The sequence below is a fragment of the Leptonotus elevatus genome, chromosome 9, assembly GCF_054856555.1.
Source record: "Leptonotus elevatus isolate MCC_2025b chromosome 9, RoL_Lele_1.0, whole genome shotgun sequence".
Taxonomy (NCBI): Eukaryota; Metazoa; Chordata; class Actinopteri; order Syngnathiformes; family Syngnathidae; genus Leptonotus; species Leptonotus elevatus.
Genome location: NC_141247.1, coordinates 20085483 through 20111533, shown reverse-complemented (window position 1 = coordinate 20111533; position 26051 = coordinate 20085483). Strand labels below are relative to the sequence as shown.

The following is a 26051-nucleotide window of genomic DNA, read 5'->3' as shown; positions in this document are numbered from 1 at the left end:
ACGTTTTTGTTTTTTGTTGTTCAGCTGGGACCTTCGCTGTATTTAAGCGACATGCTGATTTATTTGTAGAAAAATACAACAAACTATGCAGTTTGTCTAAAACAGGAGAGGATTTAGTAATCTGTTAATTGGATTACTCGTCGTTTCCTGATGTCCATGACTGCCTTTATGCACAGCTACAGGTCACTGCACCATGAAGAACTCTGTTTAAAAATAATAATAATTATAGTTAGATGTTAAAGGAGTTTCAGCAGCATCTATAAACAAATTTCCCCTAGAGATGGCCGTCTTTTTCTTGCATTCTATTCTTACATGTATCTGTGGGATAAGGTAGGCCCTCATCTAGTCCAATATTTGTCAGGTAAACATTGTTATTTTTATTTGTTTGTATGTGTTCTTTTTTTCTCTTCAAAGCCTAGGCAATGTGAATTCAAATGAGAAGATTTACTCAGACAACATCACTCTCATTCTGGATCGATTTTTGGATGGTTATGACAATAGACTGCGACCTGGATCTGGAGGTAATTCTACCAAGATTTACAAGAAAATTGGACACCAGGCATTATGTTAGAGCTAGGAGCATATGAGTAGTCCGTGTTGTGCCTGTTCAGAAAATAGCCAGGGAGTCATTGTGAGTTCCTAGGAATGTTGTAAAATTGATTTGAAAATGTAAACATTTGCAGAGCTGTATAGGAATAAAGTGTCTGGTGATACTTATTGCTTTGTGACCTTGTTAAATCATTTCTGATAGTTATTGTGAGAAATCATGAAAGAGAAAGTCAACACCAAAATGTTCTTAACCATAATATGTTGTATGGTATATATATAAATAAATATTAATATTATATTTGTGGGATATGAGTTAAGCAGCAAAATCCACGTCAGATGGCGGCCATTTTGCATCTTATTGTCAACTGAAAATGACATCACAATTGCTCAGGCTGAGGTAATCACCAATCACGGCTCAGCTTGTGAATGTCACATGACCAAACTCAGAAAACAGGTGAGCTGTGATTGGTCCTAAACTCTGAGCAACTGTGATGTCATTTTCAGTCGACAGCAAATGGCAAAATGGCTGCCCCCTGAGATGGGGGAAAATTAGGCATTTTGCTAATTACGCAAAATGGTGTTCTACAAACGCGATATTAACTCATTCACTGCCATTGACGGCTATAGACGTCAAAAATTCATTTGAACTATTTCTATTAGTTTAACATTTTTTTCCACTTTTGTTAACAAGAGTATGAAAACCTAGAAAAAAAATGATTGTACATTTAGAACAGATTTTTGAATTTTAGATTAATCATGAGTTAACTAGTGAAGTCATGCGATTAATTACGGGAAAAAATGAATCCCCTGACGCTCTTAATTCTTATTAATCTTTTCTTCTTTCTTTCTTTTTTTTTATTTAAATTTATTTTATTTTATTTTTAATAATCTTTTTATTTTATTTTTTAAAGAAAAGATTATTGAAAATTAGAGGCGTATGGCGATGGACATTTTTTAATCATAATTAATTGCATGACTCCACTAGTTAACGCAATCAATCAATGTATTTCATTAATTTAAAAGAAAAAAAGACAATAAAAAACAATATTCAAATTCCAAGTAAAGCAAAAGAATGAAAGGGGACAGAAAGAAGTAAAACTTGTTTTGTCTGCCCCTGATCAACTAAAAAAAAAAAAAACTCACGATTAATCACAAATTTTACATCTCTTCTAAATTTACAATAAAAAAAAATCCTAGGTTTTTATACTCTTGTAACAAAAGTGGGGAAAAATGTTAAACTAATAGAAATAGTTCAAATGAATTTTTGACGTCTATAGCCGTCAATGGCAGCAAATGAGTTAATATGCCGTGTTTTTGAGTTGACTTCAAATACATAAATATCATTCATTATTTAAAAAAATAACATCTTCCATTTTGTTTACATGTTGATTTGTGTTGCAGGCGGCGTCACTGAGGTGAAAACGGACATCTTTGTCACAAGTTTTGGACCCGTGTCAGATGTTGAGATGGTACGCTATTAATTCCGCAGTGCAAAACGACGTCTTGACTTTGTGAGACACACGGTGACCAAGTAACTGCCTGCCTTGCGGGGCATCCTGCCACGAGCGCATCTAATCTGTTTGACCAGCTCTTTAACGCCATTACTGATGACTTCCGAATCAATATGACAACATGCCAGCGAGGGAGGGATTAATAGACTGATGAATTATGCGGAATGAGTGACAAGCGACCGTCAGCAGAGAAAGTTGTTTGCTGTCGCGAGAGGATGAAAGCAAAATGAGAATGTTTTTATTTGCTGCTTTTTCTGTGTGTGTCAGGAATACACCACAGACATGTTCTTTCGACAGATGTGGGTTGACGAGAGGCTCAAATTTGAGGGCCCCATTGAAATCCTGCGGTTGAACAACCTCATGGTCGACAAGATCTGGACACCGGACACCTTCTTCCGAAACTCCAAAAAATCCATTTCGCACAACATGACCACGCCGAACAAGCTTTTCCGTATTATGCAAAACGGGACTGTCCTCTACACGATGAGGTGATTTTAGTAGTTATTATTTGTGAGAAATGTATATTTTTGATAAATGCTTTCTATTCAACCTGTTGTTATAGGCTGACAATAAGTTCAGAGTGTCCGATGAATCTTATGAACTTCCCCATGGATGGTCACAATTGTCCTCTGAGATTTGGAAGCTGTGAGTAACGCAGACTGCTGGAGCTCAAGGGACATTCACAAATGTGACCAAAATTCATCTTAAAACTCACTTTTCAGACGCCTACACCAGCAGCGAAATCGTTTTCACTTGGAGGAAGGGGCCTGTAAAGTCTGTCGACTGTCCCAAAGAGTCCATGAGCCTTTTGCAGTATGATTTGGTGGGGCAGACGTTGTCCAGTGAGATTTTCAAGTCCAACACAGGTACACACACACACACACACACACACGTTTGCTTACTATCTTTGTGGGGCCATCTCATTGACATAATGACATTTCCTAGCCCATAACCCCAACCATCAAAAATGATTGCCTACCCCCATTTCTTACCCCAACCTCAACCATAACCCAATTCAAACCTAAGCTCTAAAACCAGGTCTTGACCCTCAAAAAGAGGTCTAAACTTGTGGGGCCCAGCAAAAAGGACGGGTGGGCCCCACAACTCTGTGAAATCCCGGAATATTGGCCCCACCGTGTCACAAATATAGTAGATAGCTACTCTGCTTTAGGGCTGCGTGATTATGGCCAACATGATAATCATGATTATTAATCACAATTATTCATCATGTAAGGGAGAACATCTCACTGTAAAGTTGAACGGTGAAAATAATTAAATAGATTAAGTAGCCAATATTTACAAAAAGCACTACTAACTTAACTATGTCAAGTTGATGTAACACATACTGCCTTTACGAGTAATTTGTACTAAACATTTTTATGATTAAATTAGCTGCAACTTAATAATATTTTGTAATTTCTTGATAAAGTCTTGTTTCTATTATTCCAAAAAGGGAATATTTACAAGTGAAACTATTTTACGTATATAGCACACGCTAAAAATACAATTTAATATCAAGGTAGGCCAACTTTACTAAATAAGTCATCAATAGGAAATGCACATATATTTTTACTGCACTACTTTTCAAAAAATAATATGTAAACAACAGTTTTCAGAGCAAAATGAGACTTTTAAATGAAGGGATTATCATTTCAGAATAAATGTTGGCGCTAACTTCGAACAATGTATCTACCTTATCTCCATGTATGTATGTACCTTATCTCCATTTTTTCTTGTACTTTCTCCTCTCGCCATGACTCAGTAGAGGGCGCTCAGTTATTTTGGGAGCTTCATGAAGCCTAAACCAAGCGTTCGCCCCCTGGTGGTTGGCAGACTGCTGGTTTAGAACGTGCTTGAACAGATATTTTGTCAGATAGCCTGCATTTAAAATAAAAATATAGCTGTATGTATGTATGTTGATTTTCATTAGATTCAGTTTTGTTTCTTGCTTTGTCATGTTTTCTCTGTGTCAATTTCATTGTGTCATGTTTTGCACTTGCGTCATGTCTGGGTGTACCTCGTTTTGTCAGCTATCTTGTACTTGGTTAGCTTTCTTTCTGTACCCTCAAATTTTGTTATGTTTCCTAATGGGGCGAATTTATTTTCAGTTTAAATTGTTAAAAAAAAAATGTTTTTACTTTTGCTAATTTTGTAGTTTTGATGACTCCAAAGTGCTTTGTTTTCCTTTTAAAAATTATTATATATATATATATATATATATATATATATATATATATATATAAAAAAGATTACTCCAAGACAGAGAACTGTAGAATTAATTTGGAACCTCTCTAAAATTAACAGTGTTCCTTTACAGTACGTACAGCATTTAAAGCAATACACAGACCGAGAGGAAAGATGGCGACGTGTGAGCGTTTTGTCTTTCCACCAGATGAAGAAGCGTTCCCCTGCTGTGAACCCAGCAGAATCCTGAAAACGAGAGGAAAAGGCTGACGAATAGAGCAATGATACCCATTCATCAAGCAGAAAGAGAATCTTTATGTGTGTGTGTGCAGCTTATTTTTGCTCTGTGTTTAGATTGCGCATAATGACACTGGAGCCCCCCTTACCCCAATCCTCTCTCCTACATTTGCAGTACAGTTTGTATACTCTGTGCTATGTCCCAGCAGCTATTTAGTTTGAAGGGCAGGCAAGGGCATTGATTGTGCGCTGTCCCTCAGGGCCGCTCTCCTCACACATGCTGTTTATTCTTGCAGGTCACTACTCGGTGCAGGTGGTCCATTTCCATCTCCAGAGGAAGCTGGGCTACTACCTCATCCAGACATACATTCCACTTATCATGGTTGTCGTGCTGTCACAAGTCTCGTTCTGGATCAATAAGGAGTCTGTCCCCGCGCGTACAGTCGCCGGTATGTCACCTTTACTGTGAATTGAAAATGCGGCAAGCAGGTGTGCATGTTTGATTAGAAAGCGGACAACCCCCCCCCCCCCCCGTTAATATATTGTTTAAGAATAAGACCGTAAAACGTAATAATAACATTGGACAATGAACAGCTTGTCCGACGTGGATTTTAGGCCAATGACGATTCAAATGGCAGAATCAATTTCCGATAACAGATTAATTGGCCGATTAATTAAAAAAAATTAAATAACTTATTTTTTTGTTTTGTTCTGTAACACTTACAACAATAAAGATATGAATTACGGGCAGAACATTTAACTATTTTTTTATTAATTTGTCCTTAAGGATTTGTTTAAAGTTTACAACAGAGAAAGAAAAATAGGCAGATTTTTGTTTTGTTTTTTGGAGTGGGAATATTTGAATGTGATTATCTTTGTCTTATGTTGTGGAAGAAAAAAAAAACAATCAGCAAAAACTAAACAACAAAAACAGCAGGTTTTTTTGCCCATTTTAAAATTGCTTTAATAAAACAAACAGCTAATATCAGCCGATTAAAACGGTCAGACGAGTAAACTTACGTTGTGAAAAAAAGACAATCAGCAAAAAAAATTAAAAATCCATACAAAACAAACAGCTGGGTTTTGTCTATTTTAACATAGTTTTTGTTTATTTATTTTTTTAATTTTAAAAATTCAAACGGTTGGACGAGTAATCTTATGTTGTGAAAGAAAAAAAACAAAGATAAAAAAAAAAGCCCATTTTCAAGTTGCTTTAAAAGAAAAGAAAAAAAAGCTAATATCGGCCAATTAAATTGGTCGGACAAGTAATCTTATGTTGTGGAAGAAGAAAAAACAAAGAGCAAAAAAAAAAAACCCAGCTGTTTTCCCCCCGATTTAAAGTAGCTTTATAAAAAAAGAAAGAAAGAAGAAGCTAATATCAGCCGATTAAATTGGTCGGACGAGTAATCGGTTGGATCTTAGTGAAAATTATTCCTCTATACAGTGGTGCAGTCATGCAGACACCAATGAAGAAGAGTTTAACAACTACTATAAGGGACTCAGTAAGCTGGTGTAATAGACAATAAAAATTGTGGAGCATAAAGAATATATGAAAATGAAAATGGATAGCTGGACTGCTAAACTGTTGGAGAAAAAACGAAGAAGAAGAGATAGCAATTCAAATGGAAAATTTTACTGTAGCCTATAATATATTGAAAATCCTAACAATGGAAATGGATTTCTGCTTATGTTAGATTTAAATATTGATTTAGTGAGAACAGTGTCGTCATTTGTATTTGCATCACGACAACCTGCTACGTTAACAGATGTGTGAGAGAGACATTGGCAGCATATGCTTTGCTTTCCCTCAGGCATCACCACAGTGCTAACAATGACCACCCTGAGCATCAGCGCCCGCCAGTCCCTTCCCAAAGTGGCCTACGCCACAGCCATGGATTGGTTCATCGCCGTGTGTTTCGCCTTCGTGGCTTCGGCCCTGGTCGAGTTTGCGGCCGTCAACTACTTTGCCACGCTGCAGGCCAACCGCCTGAAGAGGAATAAAGCCCGACAGGACAAGCTAGAGGTTTTAGCGACGGCGAGCGATGATGAAGACACGGTTTCGGTGAGCGCAGAGTCACATCAAATGTTTTGCTCTATAGCTGGGCAATTTGGTGGGAGGGGGAAATGATTATCGCGATTATTTCAATTGATATCAAAATCACAGTCAGTTAAGCATGTTTTTATGACATTAACAGCAACTTTTTTTTTAAACTGGTGTTTAAACACACTTTCAGAAATAATATAGACATGTTTAAAAACAGATATTGTGAGAAAACAATAGCAATAGATAAGGCAAATAAATTGGACAGTGTTACAATGTACCAAGCCATCTGCGTTATTTACAGTAAATATTCTTTTTTTCCAGGCTAACAAATTTATCATCTCTCAATATACATCAATAACCATGCCCAAAGACATACATTATAAAATTAATCTATAGCCGTCACTTTCTGTATACTAAAAAGTAAGATGACAGAGGATTTAATGTTGATTGATCAGTACAAACTATGCTAATCTTGAAATACTTTTGACCTACTTCCTGCTTTTCGTCTTCTTCTTTCAAATATAAACAGCTTCAAACCACAGCTGTTGATAGAGAGCGCTTGTCCAACTCGGTTTCTGCAAGGGTAACAACAACATGGCGTCCATTTGTCATGTGACCAGCAGTTGACCAATCACAGCGGAGAGTACTACGCTGTGATTGATCAACTGCTGGTCACATATCACTTATCAACGGCTCTGCTTCAAACTATAATGTGCCGCCATCTTGTGGCCAACAGTTCAATTACAGCCAAAATTAACGTGGCTGACAACACTTTAGTGTTAAAACCGTCTCCTAAAAAAAACAACTTGAAACTAGAAGGAAATTCCACATTCAGTATTCGCTTGCTGCCGAACACTCACACAAACTTAACCCCATTCTACGAGGTCAACTATATTTTTGTTGTTGTACTTTGTAACTTCCTAAAAAAATAAATAATGCTAGGCCCAAGCTTCTCTAATCTAGTCTGTGGTAATGGTGAGCATTTTTCTCTTTGTGGATTAGAGTTGGATGAAGAATGTTAATGATGAAGTTAAAGCTACAGTTGTTGAAAAATTTCTTATTTTCTTTCTTTTTTTTTAAAAACCAGTAATCACCCCCACACACACATACACACACATGCACACGCTACACATTAAATAGTAATGTTTTCTGTTACAACACTCTCATCTGTGGCTATATGCTTTATGCTAATACAGTAAGCCACCATAGCATCCTCTTGGGATCCGTCTCACGTGCGGGGCTTCATGGTTAGATGTTTTAAAAATAGCCTAAGTGTGAGAAGAACTCCAGCGCTGCATAATCTGCTCGGGTCCTATGGGCATTCATCAAATTACCTGCTGTCTTCTATAAGCATGCTTGCATGCCATTGGAAAGCTCCCGTGGGAACAAACAATACTACGTGACAACACCGTATTATAATCACCACACTCGCATTACCTACCCTCCTCCCAGGAGTCCAACACCAGCACTCAAGAAGGCCTGAAGAGGAGAAACCACTCGATGTGCCCCAGTGAACCGGCCGAGGCTCCGCCCGTGCCGATCTTCCTTCAGCAGGGCTCAGCTTTCCCCGAAATCCCGCAGCTGGCCGGCACCAGCCCCATCGACAAGTACTCCCGCATTCTCTTCCCCTTGACCTTTGGCCTCTTCAACCTGGTCTACTGGTACATCTACCTGGCCAAGGACACCATGGAGAGAGCCAGGTACACTCACTAAATGACAACCATCTTTCCATCTACATACATAAGCGATATACTGTAGAAATACTCTACGGTAATTTTTCATTACGTTCAAACGTACTCGCAAATGTGTTTAAACGTACTTGTAGGCGAAATGCCACATACCTAGTATATTTCCCCATAATGCCAAGAGGTATTGACTTGCGCATGCCTATGAAAGTGTACTCGATCACACAAGCGCTTAATTCCCGTGTTTCACAATGCCATCCGTATGTTAGCTTAGCAATTAGCATGGCTTCTCTCTCTTTGTTATCACCAAGAGTCTTATGGTGGATCAAAACTGCCAAAATTAAAAAATAAATAAATGACCAAATAAATAAATAAATGAATAAAAGTGAAAATAAAAACGGATATAAAAAAATTAAATTGAAAAAATTAAATACAAAAAATAAATATAAATGAAATAAAAGCAACAATATCTATCTATCTATCTATCTATCTATCTTTCTATCTATCTATCTATCTATCTATCTATCTATCTATCTATCTATCTATCTATCTATCTATCTATCTATCTATCTATCTATCTGTAAAGTAAAAAAGAAACACAAAAAATAAAGAACGAGATTCAAAAAATAAAAATAAATGTAAAATATTTTTTTTAAAATCTAAAAATAAATGTCGAAATAAATACAAAAATAAATATATAAACAGTGGAGCCCAACCCAAGACACGCTCGCCTCATTTGATTAACATTTTTGACCTGACGGAGCGTCTGCAGCATGAAATAAATAAATGTGAGAGCAGATCGTTTTTATTTATTTATTGACATTGAATTCTATATATATATATATATATATATATATATAAATATACATACACACACACACACACACACACACATATATATATAGTTGTTTTTATTTCCAGTTATATATTTTTTTGTTGCATTTTCACTTTTATTTATTTATTTAGTCATTTATTAATTTTTAATTTTGGCAGTTTTGTGCGACTTAGTTCACTTTTACTTTTCCTTTAACATTGAATTGCAAAATGTACAACCATAGCGCGTTCAATTTGAAAGATTCCACTACACGGTATTTCATCATTTTAATTTATATATACCCTAGAATAAAGGCATATATAGTATAAACCTTGGCTGAATGACCTATTGTTGCCTTTCAAGGAATTTGGGATGAAGTCTAAAGAAAGTTTGCATAATTCAACAGGACTGTGAGAAAATGAACTCGCTATTATGCTATTCAATGCATGTATTGTATCATATATCGTACATGTCAGCTGGCCTTTTGAGCCAGATGGGATCAGGAGCAGCGACAGGTCACTAATATTCATGAGCAAAGTGGCACCACATTGACGGATGAACGTCTTAACCCTAACATGAGTCAGGTAGCACTTTGCTGCAGAATATCTTACAAGCGATCCCTACAGAGACGTTTGCCCTTCCTGGTTGGGATTTAACCTCCATCTCGCTTGCACACACGCAACAAAGGCAGCAGACAGCGAAAGGACTTTTGCGCCAAGAGAAAACAGTATCAACACTAAATAATAATATAAAATAGTGAATACCGTGGAAATTCTTAAGTTGAGTGGAATTGATTCAGTGATGCTGTTTGAATGTCAAGTTGCTTTATATATTTCATACTTCCTATGAAAATGTATTTTAATGTTTATTTATTATTTCAGGCTGAAACTGTTGCTAGCATAAACCTTCATAACTGCAGTGGCAATGCTTTAAAGGGGAACAAAACCTGGCTATATTTTAAATGTGCCTGTCATTATCTATATAAAAAAAAAAACTTGATTCTACTAAGTATTTAGTCAAAAAAATAAATTTTGCTCAGTTAAGCTGTTATGACCAACATAAGTAGACATAAGAATTGATACGCATTCAGTAACAACAAGCTACACGTCCTCACATTGGTCAGACAAGCTCCATTTGGCTAGCTAGCTAGCGGGACTCAGCTAACTCGCAGTGGCTGCTCTCTTATCGTTCAAGTTGATATCAACAGCATCCCAAAATCATATTTAGAGACTAATTTAATACACACACACACGATAATAATGATGAATTATGGTGTCATTGTTTAAGATTGTAAAGAACAATATGGCGGCAGTAGCGGATAGTGACTAGCAGCTAGCTGCTAGTGAAGAGTGCCTGAATGTTAGAGCCGCACACTCTTTTCAGCGTTTTTGTGAGGGTAAGAATGCTGTCAGATGAAAACTGATGTAAATCAGTCAAAAAGCACCCCCCTCCCCCCCAAGTGTAGCGCTTGAGTAAAACAATAACTTCCCTGCCTGTACTTTTGTCTATCATGGCTAATATTGAAGAAGCCCCAAGAGATGGAAATAAATAGAACTCAATAATGCTAGGCGGCGTTTCATTCAAGCCTGTGCGCTTTCTTTCATCATAATACTAGATTTACGGCACAACACGTGCCAGTGAATGTATCGCGCTTTTATATAAGGGTTACCTGAGGGCCGGCGAAACCCCAAACGCTTTAATAAAAACTCTCTTTCTCCACTGGGACTGACTTGGTCACACAGGCAAATAAATCAGCGCTCACTTTGAAACGACGCCTCATAATAAGTGGGCCACTTCTCCAACGCAACCAAGAAAGAGAAGAGAGGCAGAGAGAGAGATGTGTTACGTAACGCCTGGGGAGTGCAAATCTGCTCATCATGCTTCTCGTGTTCCTGTCAGAGAATTTTTTGCGCTTGTTTTGAGAGCGAGAACGTGGAGAAGAGCTGAATCACATCTTCACATATTTTCACTGCATCACTTTGCGAGAGAGGAGGCGGTGCTTGGGAGTCGCGTGCGTTTCAGTGCACGTAGATGGGCTAAGCTTGTGCTGTATGTGTTCTGTGGTCTTGCAGGGATGTGGATCCAACCTCTTAAAAGCAAGAGGACCAGGAAAAGGGCACGTGCTGAGCGAGAGAAACCCCCCAACCCCCTCCCCCTTCCCCCTCCCCGCATCTCTCTCTGTGAAGCTCTCAGCATTTGTTCTGCTCTCATCTGACAGAGGAAATGAATCAGAAACTCATTTATTCTGCTGCCGCACATCTATTCATTTCACAGGCTGTGACCGCTGCCCACTTGTGTTCTGATCAGTAGGCTGAAGAGCCCGCCCTTCACGGGTTCCCCCCCCCCCCCCCCCATCGCTATCAAGCCCGCCGACCCCTCAAACCAGACGACGGCGGGCCGATAACGGCGCGCGCGCGACACCCCGAGAAGCGCGCAAGCCACATGAAAAAGAAAGCGGATGATATCATCTATGATGGCTGCACCTGCTGGTGATGCAAGAATGTACCAATGCTTTCAGAAGGCTGCCCTCTACAGAGTCACAGCCCCCACTGCAAGCACATCAAAGTCAACTTTGCTCTTGATGCATGCAAAATGTGCATGCTCAAAAGCTGAGGATGAATGGTGAGGGGGGGGGGGGGTGTTTTGCAGCCCACTTTTGTCCACGCATGTCTCTGTGGGGGTTCTTTTTTTTTTTTTTTTACGAGCTGCTTCTGGAAACATTGCATGAGGGTGACACAATTCTTTTTTTTTTTATTCTCTCATTAGAAATGCAACGAAAACGAACCCAAGTAGAGCGAGCAGAGACCTTTGCCACACTCTAAAAATTAATGAAGTAACCCAAATTGGCTGAAATAGCTAGGGGTTGTTTATACCCAGCACATTGGGTTGAGGATTTGACCCAGAATGTTAGGTCAAGAATTTTGATCCAACGAGGGGTAAAAATTACACTCTAAAAACAGTTGAGTAAAAAATACCCCAATAATCAATCCATTGGGTCAATTTGACCCAACTTTCTGTTTCTGTGTTTCGTACAAATGCAAAAAAATAAATAAATGGGTTGTTTCGTAAAAATTACCCGATTTGTGGGTTGTTTAGTACAAAATTACCCCAAAAATTGGGTTGGGTCAACGATACCTAGACACTGGATCAGTCCTTTTTCTTTTTAACCAAAATTGGGTTGTTTTTTTGACCCAACTGTTTTTAGAGTTACCCATACTGATGAGTTAAAAGGAACCCCCGACTTTAATGACAAGTTTGCTCTATATTATTTATTTGCTTGTTGCTAACATAACTATGAGATTCATTTTTCAAAAATAATTCATTTCCAGTTTAATACATTTTGTAGAAACTTTATTTGAACGTAAGCCGCCATTGTTATTTACGTCGCAACAACACAGCGTTTTTTTTAAGTGTGCAGAAATGTTGAATGTGTGGAGTACACCACACATTCAACACTTCATGCTCCCTCCCCAAAACGAAATGTCTATTGTAGTACCACAACTGAACTGTGAGAGGAAGCATTGAGCCACATGGCATCCAGACTGAAAGATTATAGTCAAAGAAGAAGCCAGGCTGACTGTTAGCTTATCTGGTAAATAAATACAGTGCTGTTGAAAACTTTTATTGTGGTGAATCTTTTATACACGTGTGGGTATATTTTTGCTCTGCTAAGCGACTATTAAAAAAAAAAAAAAACTAAAGCTAACAAACGAAGAAGGCCTCATGATTGCTTCACAATTTTCACCGGTTGCAAAGAGTAAACATATGTCATCTTCCGCCCATTTATGCTGCATTTTTGATTGAAACCAAATCATTTATTAAAAATAAACAGCGTTAAAACTAACCCAAATTGGGTGATGTAGCTAACCTAGCACTAAGCCAAAATTGGGTTATTTATACCCAGCGAATCGGGTCAAGATTTTGATCAAATAATGGGTTAAAGCTACCAAGAAATGATTTACCATGTGACCAGTATTGCCGCGGTTTAAAAAAAAAATGCAAATTTTTTTACCAACATTTTTTAAGAAGAAGCAGCAACTATCATTGGCTACAACGTTGAGTCACTCCTGATATGTTTGCCACCGTTTTGACACTGAACGCCCTTCCTGATGCAACCCACCAATTTTTTTTTAAATCCAGGATTGGGACCAACAGAGTCTGACAATCAACATACCGGATGTTCACCCTACCTGGGATTTGAATGCCAATCGCCATACACAAAGTCAGTGATGCTACCTGCTGAGTCATCCAGCCGCCCGCCACCAACATTTTCAAAGAACGTTACACATGCTTTCAACTTCAGTACACAACAAAACGGCGTCCAAATTATACTGATCTAATTATTTATTTATTTGATCAAGCGCAGCGTTTTCCGTTTCAAATGTTAATTGAGACCGTTGAGACATTTGTGAGATTTTTTTCTATTTTGGACTCTTAACAATACTGAATTTGACCACGCTAAGATCCCTACCCTCCATTTAAACAAGCCGTCTTGATAAATGAGAACATGAAGTCAGGAAGTTGCACACAAACAAATCGATGACAACACCTTGCGTGGGCTAATAAACTTGTCTGCCATGTCAACTCTCCAGTATTGTTGGACCTCGTTGTTGACATGCAGGTGCCGTGTGCAGGGCAAAAAAGAAAAAAAAGAAAAAAAGTGTTCCTCTCCCATCGTGTCTTTACTAAGCGCATCCACTTGTGCCTGTCATACATTTTCTTCCTCCGCAATGGAAGCTTCTCATGCACCATCAGCCGTCTTCGCGCTTTGATCTCGGCTCGGCAGTGCGCATGCGCACCTCACTGGCTCCTCTGCACCGTCTCCGGCAAGTTGGATGTGCGCGCTCCTCACTCGCATCCCGAAACCGCCTCAAAAACTGTTGAGATGGGGAGGATCAGGAAAAACCACTTTGGGATTTTGACTTTTTCCCTGCTCGTCACTTTTGTCTGGACTCAAAGGTAAAACGGTTTTCACGTCGGCTGTGCTTCATGCGATGATTACCTTCATTTTTTTTGGCCATGACACCACCTTTTTCCCTTTCCTCCTTTTTAGCGTCAAGGATCTAAAAGATCCCAGCAACATGCCTCTGGTCAAAGAGACGGTGGACAGACTGATGAACGGATACGACATCCGATTGAGGCCCGATTTTGGAGGTAAGCCCCCCCCCCCGCCCCCTCCCCCAAAATGCCATCGCGGTGATGACATGGGTCGCAAAATCTGCATTAATTGACATAATGCGGTTAGACTAACCAAATGCGATTATTAAGTCAATGGGAGCCACTGAAAAACGGAGACGAATAGATAATCGGCGCGTTGTGTCACGAAGATGAAATTGATATGAGAAGATTTGTCCTCCTCCTAATGGCTGCCTGTCTTTGCAGGTGCACCAGTGGCCGTGGGCATGAACATAGACATAGCCAGCATAGACATGGTGTCCGAAGTCAACATGGTAGGCGCATCTTCCATCCTGCACAAAATCATGTGCATGCATGGCGCAGTTGGGATTGGGCTAATTAGCGCTCGTTTACATGTGGATGTAAAGCCTAATGGTGTGTCATGTTTTTGTTTTGGTTTTTTTTTTGTGTGTGTGTGTGTGTGTGTGTGTGCTAAATGCGGGGTTTGCGTGTCCGTGTCCGCCGACGCGATGCTGGTCTCAGTCCCGCATTTGCAGCTCTGCTCTGTGGCCGCATTTGAATTCCGAACACACACTCAGTGGCGCACTCAGACGCACTGGCACGGCTACGCGCGCTCAGAGCTGTGGGTGTGCGTGCGCGCGAACGTGCGCGCGCGCGCCTGTGTGAGTGCATCACGTTCTCTTGCTCCACTAGTGTAATTTTGTTGACACGCACACGCTCCTCTCCTTAAGGGCTGGCATGCATTAGAGCATGGGTGGGGGAACCTGAGGCCCGGGGGCCATGTTGGACCCGAAGGAACGTTTGATCTGGTCCGTCATGCGATTCTTAAATCTAATAAAACCTTATAGGAATGGTTATAGCAGGACTATAATTTCCATAAAAGTCGATAAATAACAGTAAAGACACTCATCATTTAATTGTTTTAATGTAGCCCTCATATTATATGTGCAAATGCGTATTTTATAAAAGCTATCAATTAATAATTGAAATATACTAAAATGGTGGTGATCCACTGAAATACGCTCCTTGCATAACGGAAAAGACAAACGTGCGTAACGGTAAATGCAAAGAGCTTCATAATAGTGTGTGAGTGCAAAATGGCTGCCACATCCTGGCACTTCAGACCACAGATCCCTCTGATGTATTGCAACAACATAAAGAGGCTCCGTCCAGTGGCATTAACAGTAAATACAGATTTTGTGACATAGAAGGAACATTTGTAAAAATAACAACAACAAAGGAACACTAAGATGAATTTGTTTTGATTTTCATGGATAAGTTGTATTAAGAAATAGGAGGAACAATTCTATGTATTCACAAAATGTAATTAACATCTTTAGAAACCATGTGGCAAACCATGAAACTTCATAACGGTAAAGACATTTTGAAATTTAATGTGTGAAAAATACCACTTAAGAATATTTTTTTCTTCCAAACAATTACCTTTTGGATGATCATAATCGCCAATATTTGAATTCCTCATATCAGTAAAAGTAATAGATTTTAAAAATGAAATTCAGTGTCTTCACCATTATTGACCAAATTATAAGAAAATGAGTCAAATGACGCATATATATATATATATATATATATATACAGCTCTGAAAAACAGACTCAGACCACTACAACTATCAGTTTTTCAGATTTAGTGAATCCTAGGTGCATATTTGCGTAGAAACCATTTTGTTTTAGTCACTTTATTTATTGCATCATGTTTACTTACGCATAATGCTCTCAGAAGACTATAAAAAATAAAATGGCATGGTTTAATGCTGCAGTCCAATTCAGTGTGCTGCTCCTTCTGGTGTGCCCTCCTTGGCCACCGGGAGGCAGCACTGCATAAACGAAAAATAATAGACTTCTACTTCTTCACTAATATCATGTGTCAGTAAGTTTCTGCAATTTTAGTCACTTTTCGTCGAGGATAAAGACTGAGTATTGTAATGTTATGCGTACATGTGCCGCTCCACCGTTTGTTAGCATGTCAACGTTTTTGTTTTGCACTGTTTGTTAGCATTGCGCTAAACGGACCTTTGGCCACGCTATCTAAGTTGTTTTGTTGATTTAGTTTGACCGTAAACTAACAACTGGAAAGGCATTCAAAAGTTTGAAGCCTCTATTTTTTTAGAAGAATTGTTCTTACCGCTGACGGCTATAAATGTGGTTCTGTGATATAGAGGATCCCAAATAATCTCTAACATTTTGTGAATCTACCCAATATGTACCCTGCAGTAACTAGAGTAGAACTCTTTATCATCCCTTTATTTGTTTAAAAAAAAAATATTGGTGGTATATTTAACTTTTGTGAAATAAAGATTACGGTGTCATGAAGTAATGAAGATAGAGGACAAGAATTAAGGCAGATTGGGTGGAACAAACGAGTAACGGAGCTCATCCACACAACACTATGGGACGTTCACACGTCATAGTTTACTGGAATGCAAAACTTTGATACTGCGCGGGATCTGCCTCCACATTTCAATTCATTTGAGTACGGACAGTAAACTTGACATGTTTCAGTAGGTGCTGCTGTTTTGGTTTGCAACAGACTTCAAACACCAAATGTGCATGTGTGAATGATAGACTTTATGGTTATTGTAGTTAAAAGTTGTTATTTTTTTCCACGAGGGACGCATTTATGCAGTGTGTCTTAAGGGGATGGTGCACTTGGCGACTAATTGGAGCACGGCGTCCATTGAGAATTATTATTTTTTATTTTTTTTACAGCATATCAAGGCTTGTGTTTGTAGAAGGATTCACAAAATGGCCTAACAGAGGAGAATTCTTATATAATAGCATGAAAATAGTAGGAGGAATTGGAAGTGGTGGTGTTTTCAATTATTCATGGTGCCATTTTTAAGTGAATGGCATCAAAGTGCGTTCCATGGGTTTTGATTTGTGCGCTTTTTAGGGCTGAACAATGCATGGAATTTAAATTGACATTGCAACATTGTTTGTTGTAATACGGATGAATTTATTGCTTGGGGAAGAGGACCTTGAAAAAAAATCGTCTCATTTTAAATCGCAATCGCAATATTGAGTCAAAAAATGACCATTAGGTTATTCTTCAATCTCGTCCTTCCCTACTACTGGATGTAGGTTACGCACAGCCGTTTACGGGCGCTCGCTCCACAACAACGGAACGCGTCCGAGATGAGCGAAATGGTTCACATTGGTGGAGGCTGCTGCAGCCACAGCGGAAGTGCCCGGGGGCTCCGGGGGAGATTTGAAATAGAAACCCCTTCACTGGTTTTTCACCTCCTTCTCCCTCCCGCCTCCATCCTTTCCCTCCCACCGCTTTGACTGGATCCCTGGCTGTGACTCTGGGCTGAGCAGCCATGTAATCCACCCCTGCCTTGCTCCAAAGGCTCCTCTTACTTAAGAACCGAGCGTCCATGCGAGCATTCATGCGGGGAAAAAAACACTGCTTCGTACATCCGTGTGCGGGGCCGAACACAAAACTGTGTTGGAACGCTGAATTGTGACTGACGTCACGCCACCCCCCCGTGGCCATGGCAGAGAATTCGTCTTGTGAAAAGCCCGCCGCATCTGTCTCCCGATGTGACACGGCAACATTTCCACTCAAACTTGCTCGCTGGCGCCGCGCAACTTACGTAACGGGTCGCGATGTCCTCCTCGTCTCTTCGGAGATCAGAGAAGCTGATGAGATTGATCTCTCCGAAATCAATAATATCAGCGTGATTTGTGGGAATTGGAGTTGGTGGCCTGCGCTTGCTCGGTGCTGGGCTGCTTTGATCTTCCTCGTCAGGCCAGGATGCTTTTAACAAACAACACAGGGCTGGATGAGGAAGGAGGGGGAGAGGTGAAGGTTGTTCCCCTTGTTTTGCACTTTTTTTTGATCTTATCATCCCGGTCCAAAGACACATCAACCAGATTTTGACATTGTCCACAATCTAATAAGATCAAAACAAAAATTCTCGCAAGGGGTTATATTTTCAAGACCAGCGTAAATCCCGTGTGGAACGTGGCGTATCTCTGCAAGGAGGCGGGTTAGACCTAGTGTTGGTAATTGCAGTTCACATATTTATGATAGAAATACATGGTGTTTGAACAGTTTTCTACCATGTGCCAGTGTTAGACATGGTCTGAGCAGTTGTGAGCTTTAGATCGACTTTCTGTCGACCAGTTCCGCCAAATTAGCAAAGATGTGCAGCAAGCCTGAAACTAAGGCGCAGATGCGGCATAGAAAAGAGAGTGATATTCAGCTGCACTGCATCATATTGAGAGCAGTTTTGGTTACTTTACTACTATTGCTGTTCTATGCTAAAATGCTACATGCTAGCGAGAACTTCATTCATCATAAAAGTACCAACATCGCGACATTACACAATTCTGAAAGCGATGCTTGCTCAATGCACTCATGAAAAATATCAATGATGTCATTGATTAATTGACTTTGATTTAGCTATCATCGCATTGTAGTCGACAACAAAACATTCTTAAACTGTTCAACCCTGAGGGGTACTTGACTCATTGAGCCATTTTCAGCAGTAAAAAGTTATTATTTTGTCCAGAATGAATTTGATAACTTCATTTTTTTTCATGTACAATTAATACCTTTAAAAACGAATGCTTTTACTTGCCGTCGACTGAATATGACATCACCCCGTACTGAGGAAGTAGGTAACGACCAATCATGGCTCAGTTTGCTGACCAAACCCAGAAAACAGGCGAGGCATGATTGGTCATTACCTACTTCCTCAGCACAGGTGATGTCATCTTCAGTCGACAGCAAAGGGGGGAATTCGTTTTTAAAGGTAGTAATTGTACATGAAAAATAATAAAGTTATCAAATTGATTCTGGACAATAATGAACTTTTATGTTATAGTACGGTTCTACACCAGGCATTGTCAAATTAACACGTAATATCGCTTTAAAGGTGACAACACCGGGTGTCGTGGTTAACATGTCTGCCTCACATTTGAGAGTTTTGGGCTTTACTGTGTTTGTTTGGAAGCACTCTCCGTACTTTTTTCCACATTCTTTGAACTTTCTCTCACATTCCACAAACATGCTTTCTTCTCTTCTCTTTCTCTGTCCACAGGTGTGAATGTGACTGTGAGTGTTTGTTTGTAAATAAAGTTTGAAGATCTCACAACTAAAAATGGCGAAAACAAAAAATCGAATCGTTTTCACCTCGGAATGATGTCATATTTAAAAGCAATGTTACCAAACAACCTTCCTTGGCTTCACTAATTCACGCTTTACATCATCGCCTCCGAACAACCGTATAATGAATGATACGGGGGATGAAGCAAAATGGAGGACGTGTGAAGGGAGCTGTATTGAGATCAGTGTTGGCCTGCGTGTTGGCCCGTCATCACAGCAGTGAGCGGGTCTGGGTTGTGAACAGCTGCCCGCTCGTCTAATTAAAGATCCAAACGCCTCTGGTGGAGAATGAACTCAACATTTTGGTTGGGCTCATTGAAGTCGCTGAGTCGGCGGAGGTGCTGCTCGTTTTGGAGTGGAACAGGAATTTGTAATTGGGCTTGTTCTATAATCGCGTTTTAAAACAACAAACCAAGAAATACGAAGAAGGTTTATTTTTCTTTTTTTTTTTGGTCTTGTTTGATGCACGGCGATGGACCGTTGAGGTTCAAAGGTCAGCCGTGTTGTGGCCCGGTAAGAAAGTGCTGGTCAAGTCAGCGCTGTGGTAGCCTGACATTACAAATGTGCTACTTGGAGAGGGGAGATTCCTCCGAGTCTTAGGTGTGACCACACATTCATGCTGGCAAACTGTGATATCATATCTTCGCCATGTTCCTCCCTCCTTCCCTCTCTCTCTCATCACTCCATCACTCAACTTCCTCACTGTATTCCGACCTTTTTTTTGGGGGGGGGAGACTCCTTTTGAGAATATTTGTGTCCAGATGAAAGTGAGGGGATGTCAGAAGGACAAGGAATGGTTATATTATGAAATTGTTATTATTATTATTAAACACACTTTTAAATAAACATTTTTTTCCCCAACATTAAATATGAGCAATGGGAAACACAAAAATATTGTAGGCTACAAACAATGCAAAAGTGTATCAATCCCTCTATGTGCTTACAGTGAACAAATCCTGTTTTTCTAAGCTAACAAATTTATCAATTCACAATATACATGAACAATTTTGCCTAAAGACGTATATTATAAAGTGAAACTCCAGCCGTCACTTTCTGTATGCTTAAAAAGCAGGATTACAGTGGATGACATTGAATAACTTTCAACAAAAACAAAGCCATTCTATAACACTGTACTTCCTGTTTTGGTCTTCAAATCAACATAAAATCACACACTTATCTCAGTGCCGCCATCTAGTGGTCGAACGTAGAATCACAGTGCACCAATATACAGCAGTTAGACCAAAATAGAGTTGTCAACTAAACAAAAATAGCGGGGGTGGAGGTGAGGGTGGTTGCGGGTGGTTATTGTACTCTTCTTCTCTTTTCATTTTTCTCGCAAATTTGCCAATTTGTAATGTCACACATCTGCAAATTAATTTCTCGTAAATTTTTGAGTTTTTTTCCACACAAATTTGCCACTTAATGTCCCAAATCTGCGAGTTAATTTCCCGTAAATTTTAGAGTGTTTTCCTCGCAAATTTGCCACCTTATAATTAGGGATGTAACGATATCCAAACATCACGATACAATACTATCACGATATCGTGGGGAGGCTGGCAATATTTAAAAAAAAGTCACAATATTGTAAAAAATGACCTCATACCAAAACAAATAGCACATTACAACAATGCATATAAACAACCTACAATCACTAATATCGCTTAATATTGAGGCACTTACTTGCTAATGCACGCACACATTGAGTTCCTCCACATATTGACTCGGTTCCAAAGCATAATACGTTCCCCTTCATCTGACGATTAGTGAGGATTTTAAGCATAGAAGGGCCAAAACATCCTTTATGAAAATTAAACTACACAAAAAAACTAGCCACCAGAGGGTGCTAGAACTCTTTTAACAGATGTGATGCTTTTAATATTTTGACATGACGACGACGATATTGTGGCAGTTTTAATATCGCGATATCGCGATATTGCCGTTATCGTTACATCTCTACTTATAATGTCACAAATCTGCAAGTTTATTTCTCATAGTTTTTTTCTTTCCAATTTGCCACGTTATAATGTCGCAAATATTCAATGTTTTTCTCGTAAGTTTGTGAGTTTTTTTCTCTAAGTATTACCCTCCCTCCCCACTAATAAATATATATTTATAAGTGGCCCTAATACGCTGACGTAAAAATGCAAAATACCCCCTGAGATGAGAAATTCTGACGGGTGGCATATTTTCCACCAAAACCACACCTGCATCATCCAAATGTGCATGAGAAATGCAATGCACGCAGCCAGTGCGGCTGATTAATGCAAGCAACGGCTCCATGTTGCATTTTCAGCATGCAACACTCAGTGCCAGGCTGGAATTAGGCTGTCTCCCCCCGCCCCCCCCCTACCTCATCCTGCTTGTTAATTACATGTAAAATACCTGAGCTTGCCGCCTGCAATATAATACTCCTCTCTGAATGTTAATTAGCTGCCTGCGAATTAAAAGATTTAAACAAACCAAGCTGTGGTGGCTTCCACGACGGGGGAATTAGTGGGGCGTGAGCGTCGCCCTTAGAACCGTCATTACACTGACATTAGTAAGAGGACGTGGCCGTCACATGACCGGGCCTAAAAAAAAAACATAACTTGTTCTAGCTCATCTGCATGAGAGACGCGTGTTTGCGTGAATTAACGGCAATTTTGATCGTGTTTGTCCAAACTGATCCTGCTCCATTTTATTTTCAGCGTGTGGAAAATAAGCTTGTGTTATTTTTATTCAGTGTTGCCATGACAACACAACCTCTTTCTCTCTCTCTCTCTCACTCTCTCTCTCTTTTTTTTTTACTGAATCTGAGGAAGTCAAGGGAAGAAAACATCTTTCTAACATTTATATTCTAGGAGACGCATACCACCCCCCCGCCCCCCCCCCCCCATATGCATTATTTTTATTTTACATGTACTTTGAGAATGAAGACTTTCATCAAGGCTTACTCATTTACCATCTCCAAAGTCAATGAATGAACAGTAAGATCATATTAATTAAAAATGATGGCTTCGTTGAAGTTCTGACCTGACATTTGACACTGAGATATAGAAAATTGGATTTTCTATGTGGATCGCACCTGGACAATGGGGGCTTTCCAATAGAGGGCGCTATGTTGCCGCCCACCATTTTGCTGAGTCACAAGGCAATTTAAATAATAAAAATGAAATTAAAATATGATACAAATACAAATATGTATCTATTTTTAGTTTAGTATGAGGTTAAGAAGTGTACATTCAATGATGATTAAAACTGATTTGTTTATGAGGTCTCATTTGATGATGCAACTTCCGCTTTATGAATTTATTATACTGCCCCTAGTGGCCAAGGTGGGCACACAAAAATGAGTTAAATCAAGTCATCTTTATTTAGCGCTTTCAAAATAGCCGCAGCTGTCAGAAATACAAATAACTGAATTAAAGCATTAAATCAGGATATACAAACATAATTCTTTACATTCTATATATATTTTTTTAATGATATTATTATATTATTGCTATTCCACTTCATATTCAACACATTACAAAAATGTTGCTACTTTGCAAACGATGAGAATCTGAGCTACGTCCAGATTATGCCAATTTCTATCTGCCCGCATGCATAATCACAAGCAAGCATGCAGCAGATCTATCAATAGCATGACAAAAACAACAACAACAACAAAAAACTACTGTCTTATTGGAAACATCAATCTTTGCAATGATCATTGATTTACTTTGATTTCCTGACTAACCGTCATTGTAATCGGCACAAATGATGCCTTAATTACAAAAAGTAGCTTATTTTGGGTTTTCTTTTTACTGCTCCATTGACTCCACTGAGCTCTCCAGCCAGCTTTAAGATACGAATGGCAGCTGCAGGACAAAGTCATTAGTTATGCTAAGTGGACGCGCAGATTAATATGGTCAGAAGCATAATTATAGCAAAAGAACAACACTTAATCCCAGGGCTTTCTTCCATGCAAACTGGGCTTTTCCGCTTTATATTTAATCCGTGGAGACTGGGCCTTGTTTGTAAATACTAAGTACTGTATGTCTGTGACGCATGACATGAGCCATTACTACATTCCTGATTGTAAAATCTGAACAATACTGTTCATGATTATATTATCCAACCAACCTTTTTTTTATTTATTTATTATTATTTATTTTTTTACTGTTTATCCTCATTAAGGTCATGGGTGAGCTGGATCCTCTCCCAGCTGACTAGTAGTAAACACTTTTATAATAAAGGTAATTGTACTTCTTCAAGACAATTCAGCACAAAAAGTGACGCCAAGTTGAAATTGGCCCCGCTGTTCGCTCTTCGAGTCTTGTGCAGAGACAAAAAAGCTGTCGGTGGTTGGTAGTCCGACATCTCCGTTAAAGGCCTTTAATGTGTTGATGACTTCCTTAATGATTCTGTCAGGCACTTTCTCCACTGAAGCTAAGTGGCTGAAAAACAGCTCGTTGACTGAAAACGGCAAAGAATCATACGAGCATCATCAGGTCCCTCGGGGTTAGGGGTGGGAGGAGGGGGGGGGGGGGGGGAAATCATTCAGAACGCCGTTTCAGCCCTTATATTTAATTTGCAGTCTGCATGTAAGCGAATGAATGCATTATGACTGGTTGATGTGCAATTTCATAGCACCATCAGCAGCAGATGGTACCCGAACATGTGGGTGCCAAAAAGTGATCACTTATTTTGGTACCCGTCACGAACGGCTCTATTTTTGTAGACAGCGCACTAGCACCATGGCGCAGACGTTGTATCCTGATTTTCATATTCTTGGAGAGGCACTGAGTGAGAATTTGGTGGCAGAAAGTGTCGAAACCAACACCTGATCAGACCATGTCTAAATATTGGCACAGCTAGTCTAATGAGATTTTTGGTGGATTTGATGCGGACATGTGGTAGGTGTCAATGGGCATCAACATTTTATTATACAGCCATGGAATAAATGAAGTGACCGCCATGTTTTTTTTTTTCAATTTCTTGTTCATTTTAACATGCATCAAGACACTAACTGACAAAAGAAAACATAGAATGCTTAAAAGCACCATTTTTTGGCAGTACAATGCTGTAGCTATTGATTTAAGAACTTGTGATGTGATTTTGGTTATGATAAAAAAAAAAAACAATAACCATAGGAATACTTTATTTATTTCAGATTTTTTTTACCCATATAATAAAACAAATACAAGAACACAAATAAATAAATAAATATAACCCAACAATAGGTGGACATAATTAAAATTAAAATAAAAAATAAAATAAAATATACACCTGTATATATATATATTAAAAAAAAATATTCAACTTGTTATTAATATTTTGTTCCAAACAAATGTACCTTTTGTTGTACTCGCCATTTAGAATGAATGGGAAACTGAAGAAACAAGGGTGACCTCTTCTTTTTTTTTTCTATGGCTGTTAGTTTTAAGTCCCTCTATGGGAACAGAGGGGGCACATGAACGTGGGGGGGTCTCCAAGTGCCCACTTCATGGCGCAGATGTGTTTCTGCCATGTTGAGACTCTAGTACAGGCTTCCTCAATTGTGATCATTGAGGGCCGGAGTCCTGCAGTTTTTAGATGTTTTCGTCCTCCAACGCACCTGATTCTCAAGCTCGGGATCGTTATCAGGCTTCTGCAGAGCTCGCTGATGAGCTGATTATAGGAATCAGGTGTGGTGGAGTACGGAAACATCTCAAATCTGCAGGACTCTGGCCCTCTAGAACCAGGACTGGGGAAGAATGCTCTAGCGCATGACTAGTGCATCGAATTATTAAAAATCATTCACTGCCATTGACGACTATAGACGTCAAAAATTCATGTGAACTATTTCTATTAGTTTAACATTTGTTTTCATTTTATTTTGAGTAAATATATATTTAATTTTTTTATTGTAGATTTATAACAGATATAAAATTATCTTGCGATTAATTATGATTAAATTATTTACTTATTGTTAATATATATTTTTTAAATTAGGCCCGTCAGGCGATTAACATTTTTAATTGTAATTAATCACATGACTTCACTAGTTAACTAAGAATTAATCACAAATTTTATTTATGTTCTAAATTTTAATACTTATTTTTCTAGATGTTAATACTCTTAGCAAAAGTGGATTAAAAAAAAAACCTAATAGAAATAGTTAAAAATATATATATATTTTTACGTCTATAGCCGTCAATGGCAGTGAATGAGTTAATTACACTTTGCCTGACCATGCTTGGCTCATCTGCGAAATAACCAACAATGGGTCTAACCTGCCTCTGCGTAGAGAAAAGTGGAGATTTACGCCAACTATGAAAATAGAGCCCCTCGTCGTCTTCTTAGGTGAAAAAAAATCATTTGTAGGTAAAACATTTCATTCCTATTGCACACTATAAACCAAGCTGTACTGGTTGGTGCTACAGGGCAGGACGCGGTTCCATCATAAGAGACAGTCAGTGCATTATAAGGGGAGCCTTCAAATCCGCGCTACATAAATGCGTGGTTCATTGGCACTTCCCTGCCGTATCGGCTGTGACGGCTGATGTAGTCGTAATGGAGGTCTTGTAACAACAGTCGCCTGTCAGATTTCTCAGCGAAACACAAACATAGTCGTTGTCAATCTGTCAGATTCCTAATGGGGGGTTGTTAGCCCCACAAACGCGACTGCGGCGCCGCCGTCGCTGTGCAACCAGCCTTGATGCATTCCAAACCGGCTGCGCCCTCTGTGAATCCTCACTGCATTTATGCATTGGGGTGGGTGTGGTGGGGGTGGGGGGTGTTGTCATGCTTCTTTTTT

The 26051-nt window shown here is 39.2% G+C and overlaps 2 protein-coding genes across 4 annotated transcripts in view; both read left to right on the top strand.

Moving 5' to 3' along the window:
- Positions 1-101: 101 nt before the first annotated feature.
- On the top strand, positions 102-12646 carry gabra6a (gamma-aminobutyric acid type A receptor subunit alpha6a). Of its 2 annotated transcripts, none has more exons than XM_086084728.1 (10): positions 102-330; positions 415-521; positions 1951-2018; positions 2358-2548; positions 2623-2705; positions 2783-2926; positions 4778-4930; positions 6293-6543; positions 7978-8225; positions 11097-12646. In XM_086084728.1, exons 1-10 carry the CDS (start codon positions 281-283, stop codon positions 11116-11118), a joined length of 1317 nt encoding a protein of 438 aa, XP_085940854.1. In that variant the 5' UTR covers positions 102-280; the 3' UTR covers positions 11119-12646. The 2 variants fall into 2 exon arrangements, with proteins under 2 accessions (XP_085940854.1, XP_085940853.1); XM_086084727.1 differs by having other exon boundaries at positions 105-330; positions 2328-2548.
- Positions 12647-13717: 1071 nt separating this feature from the next.
- gabrb2a (gamma-aminobutyric acid type A receptor subunit beta2a) overlaps positions 13718-26051 on the top strand; it is a 38836-nt gene continuing 26502 nt past the window's right edge. The window contains exons 1-3 of one of the 2 annotated variants that reach the window (XM_086084726.1): positions 13718-13983; positions 14078-14178; positions 14407-14474. In XM_086084726.1, coding sequence (XP_085940852.1) covers positions 13910-13983; positions 14078-14178; positions 14407-14474 — 243 coding nt within the window. In that variant the 5' untranslated portion in view covers positions 13718-13909. The remainder of the gene's footprint in view (positions 13984-14077; positions 14179-14406; positions 14475-26051) is intronic. The other variant, XM_086084725.1, reaches the window with a different exon arrangement.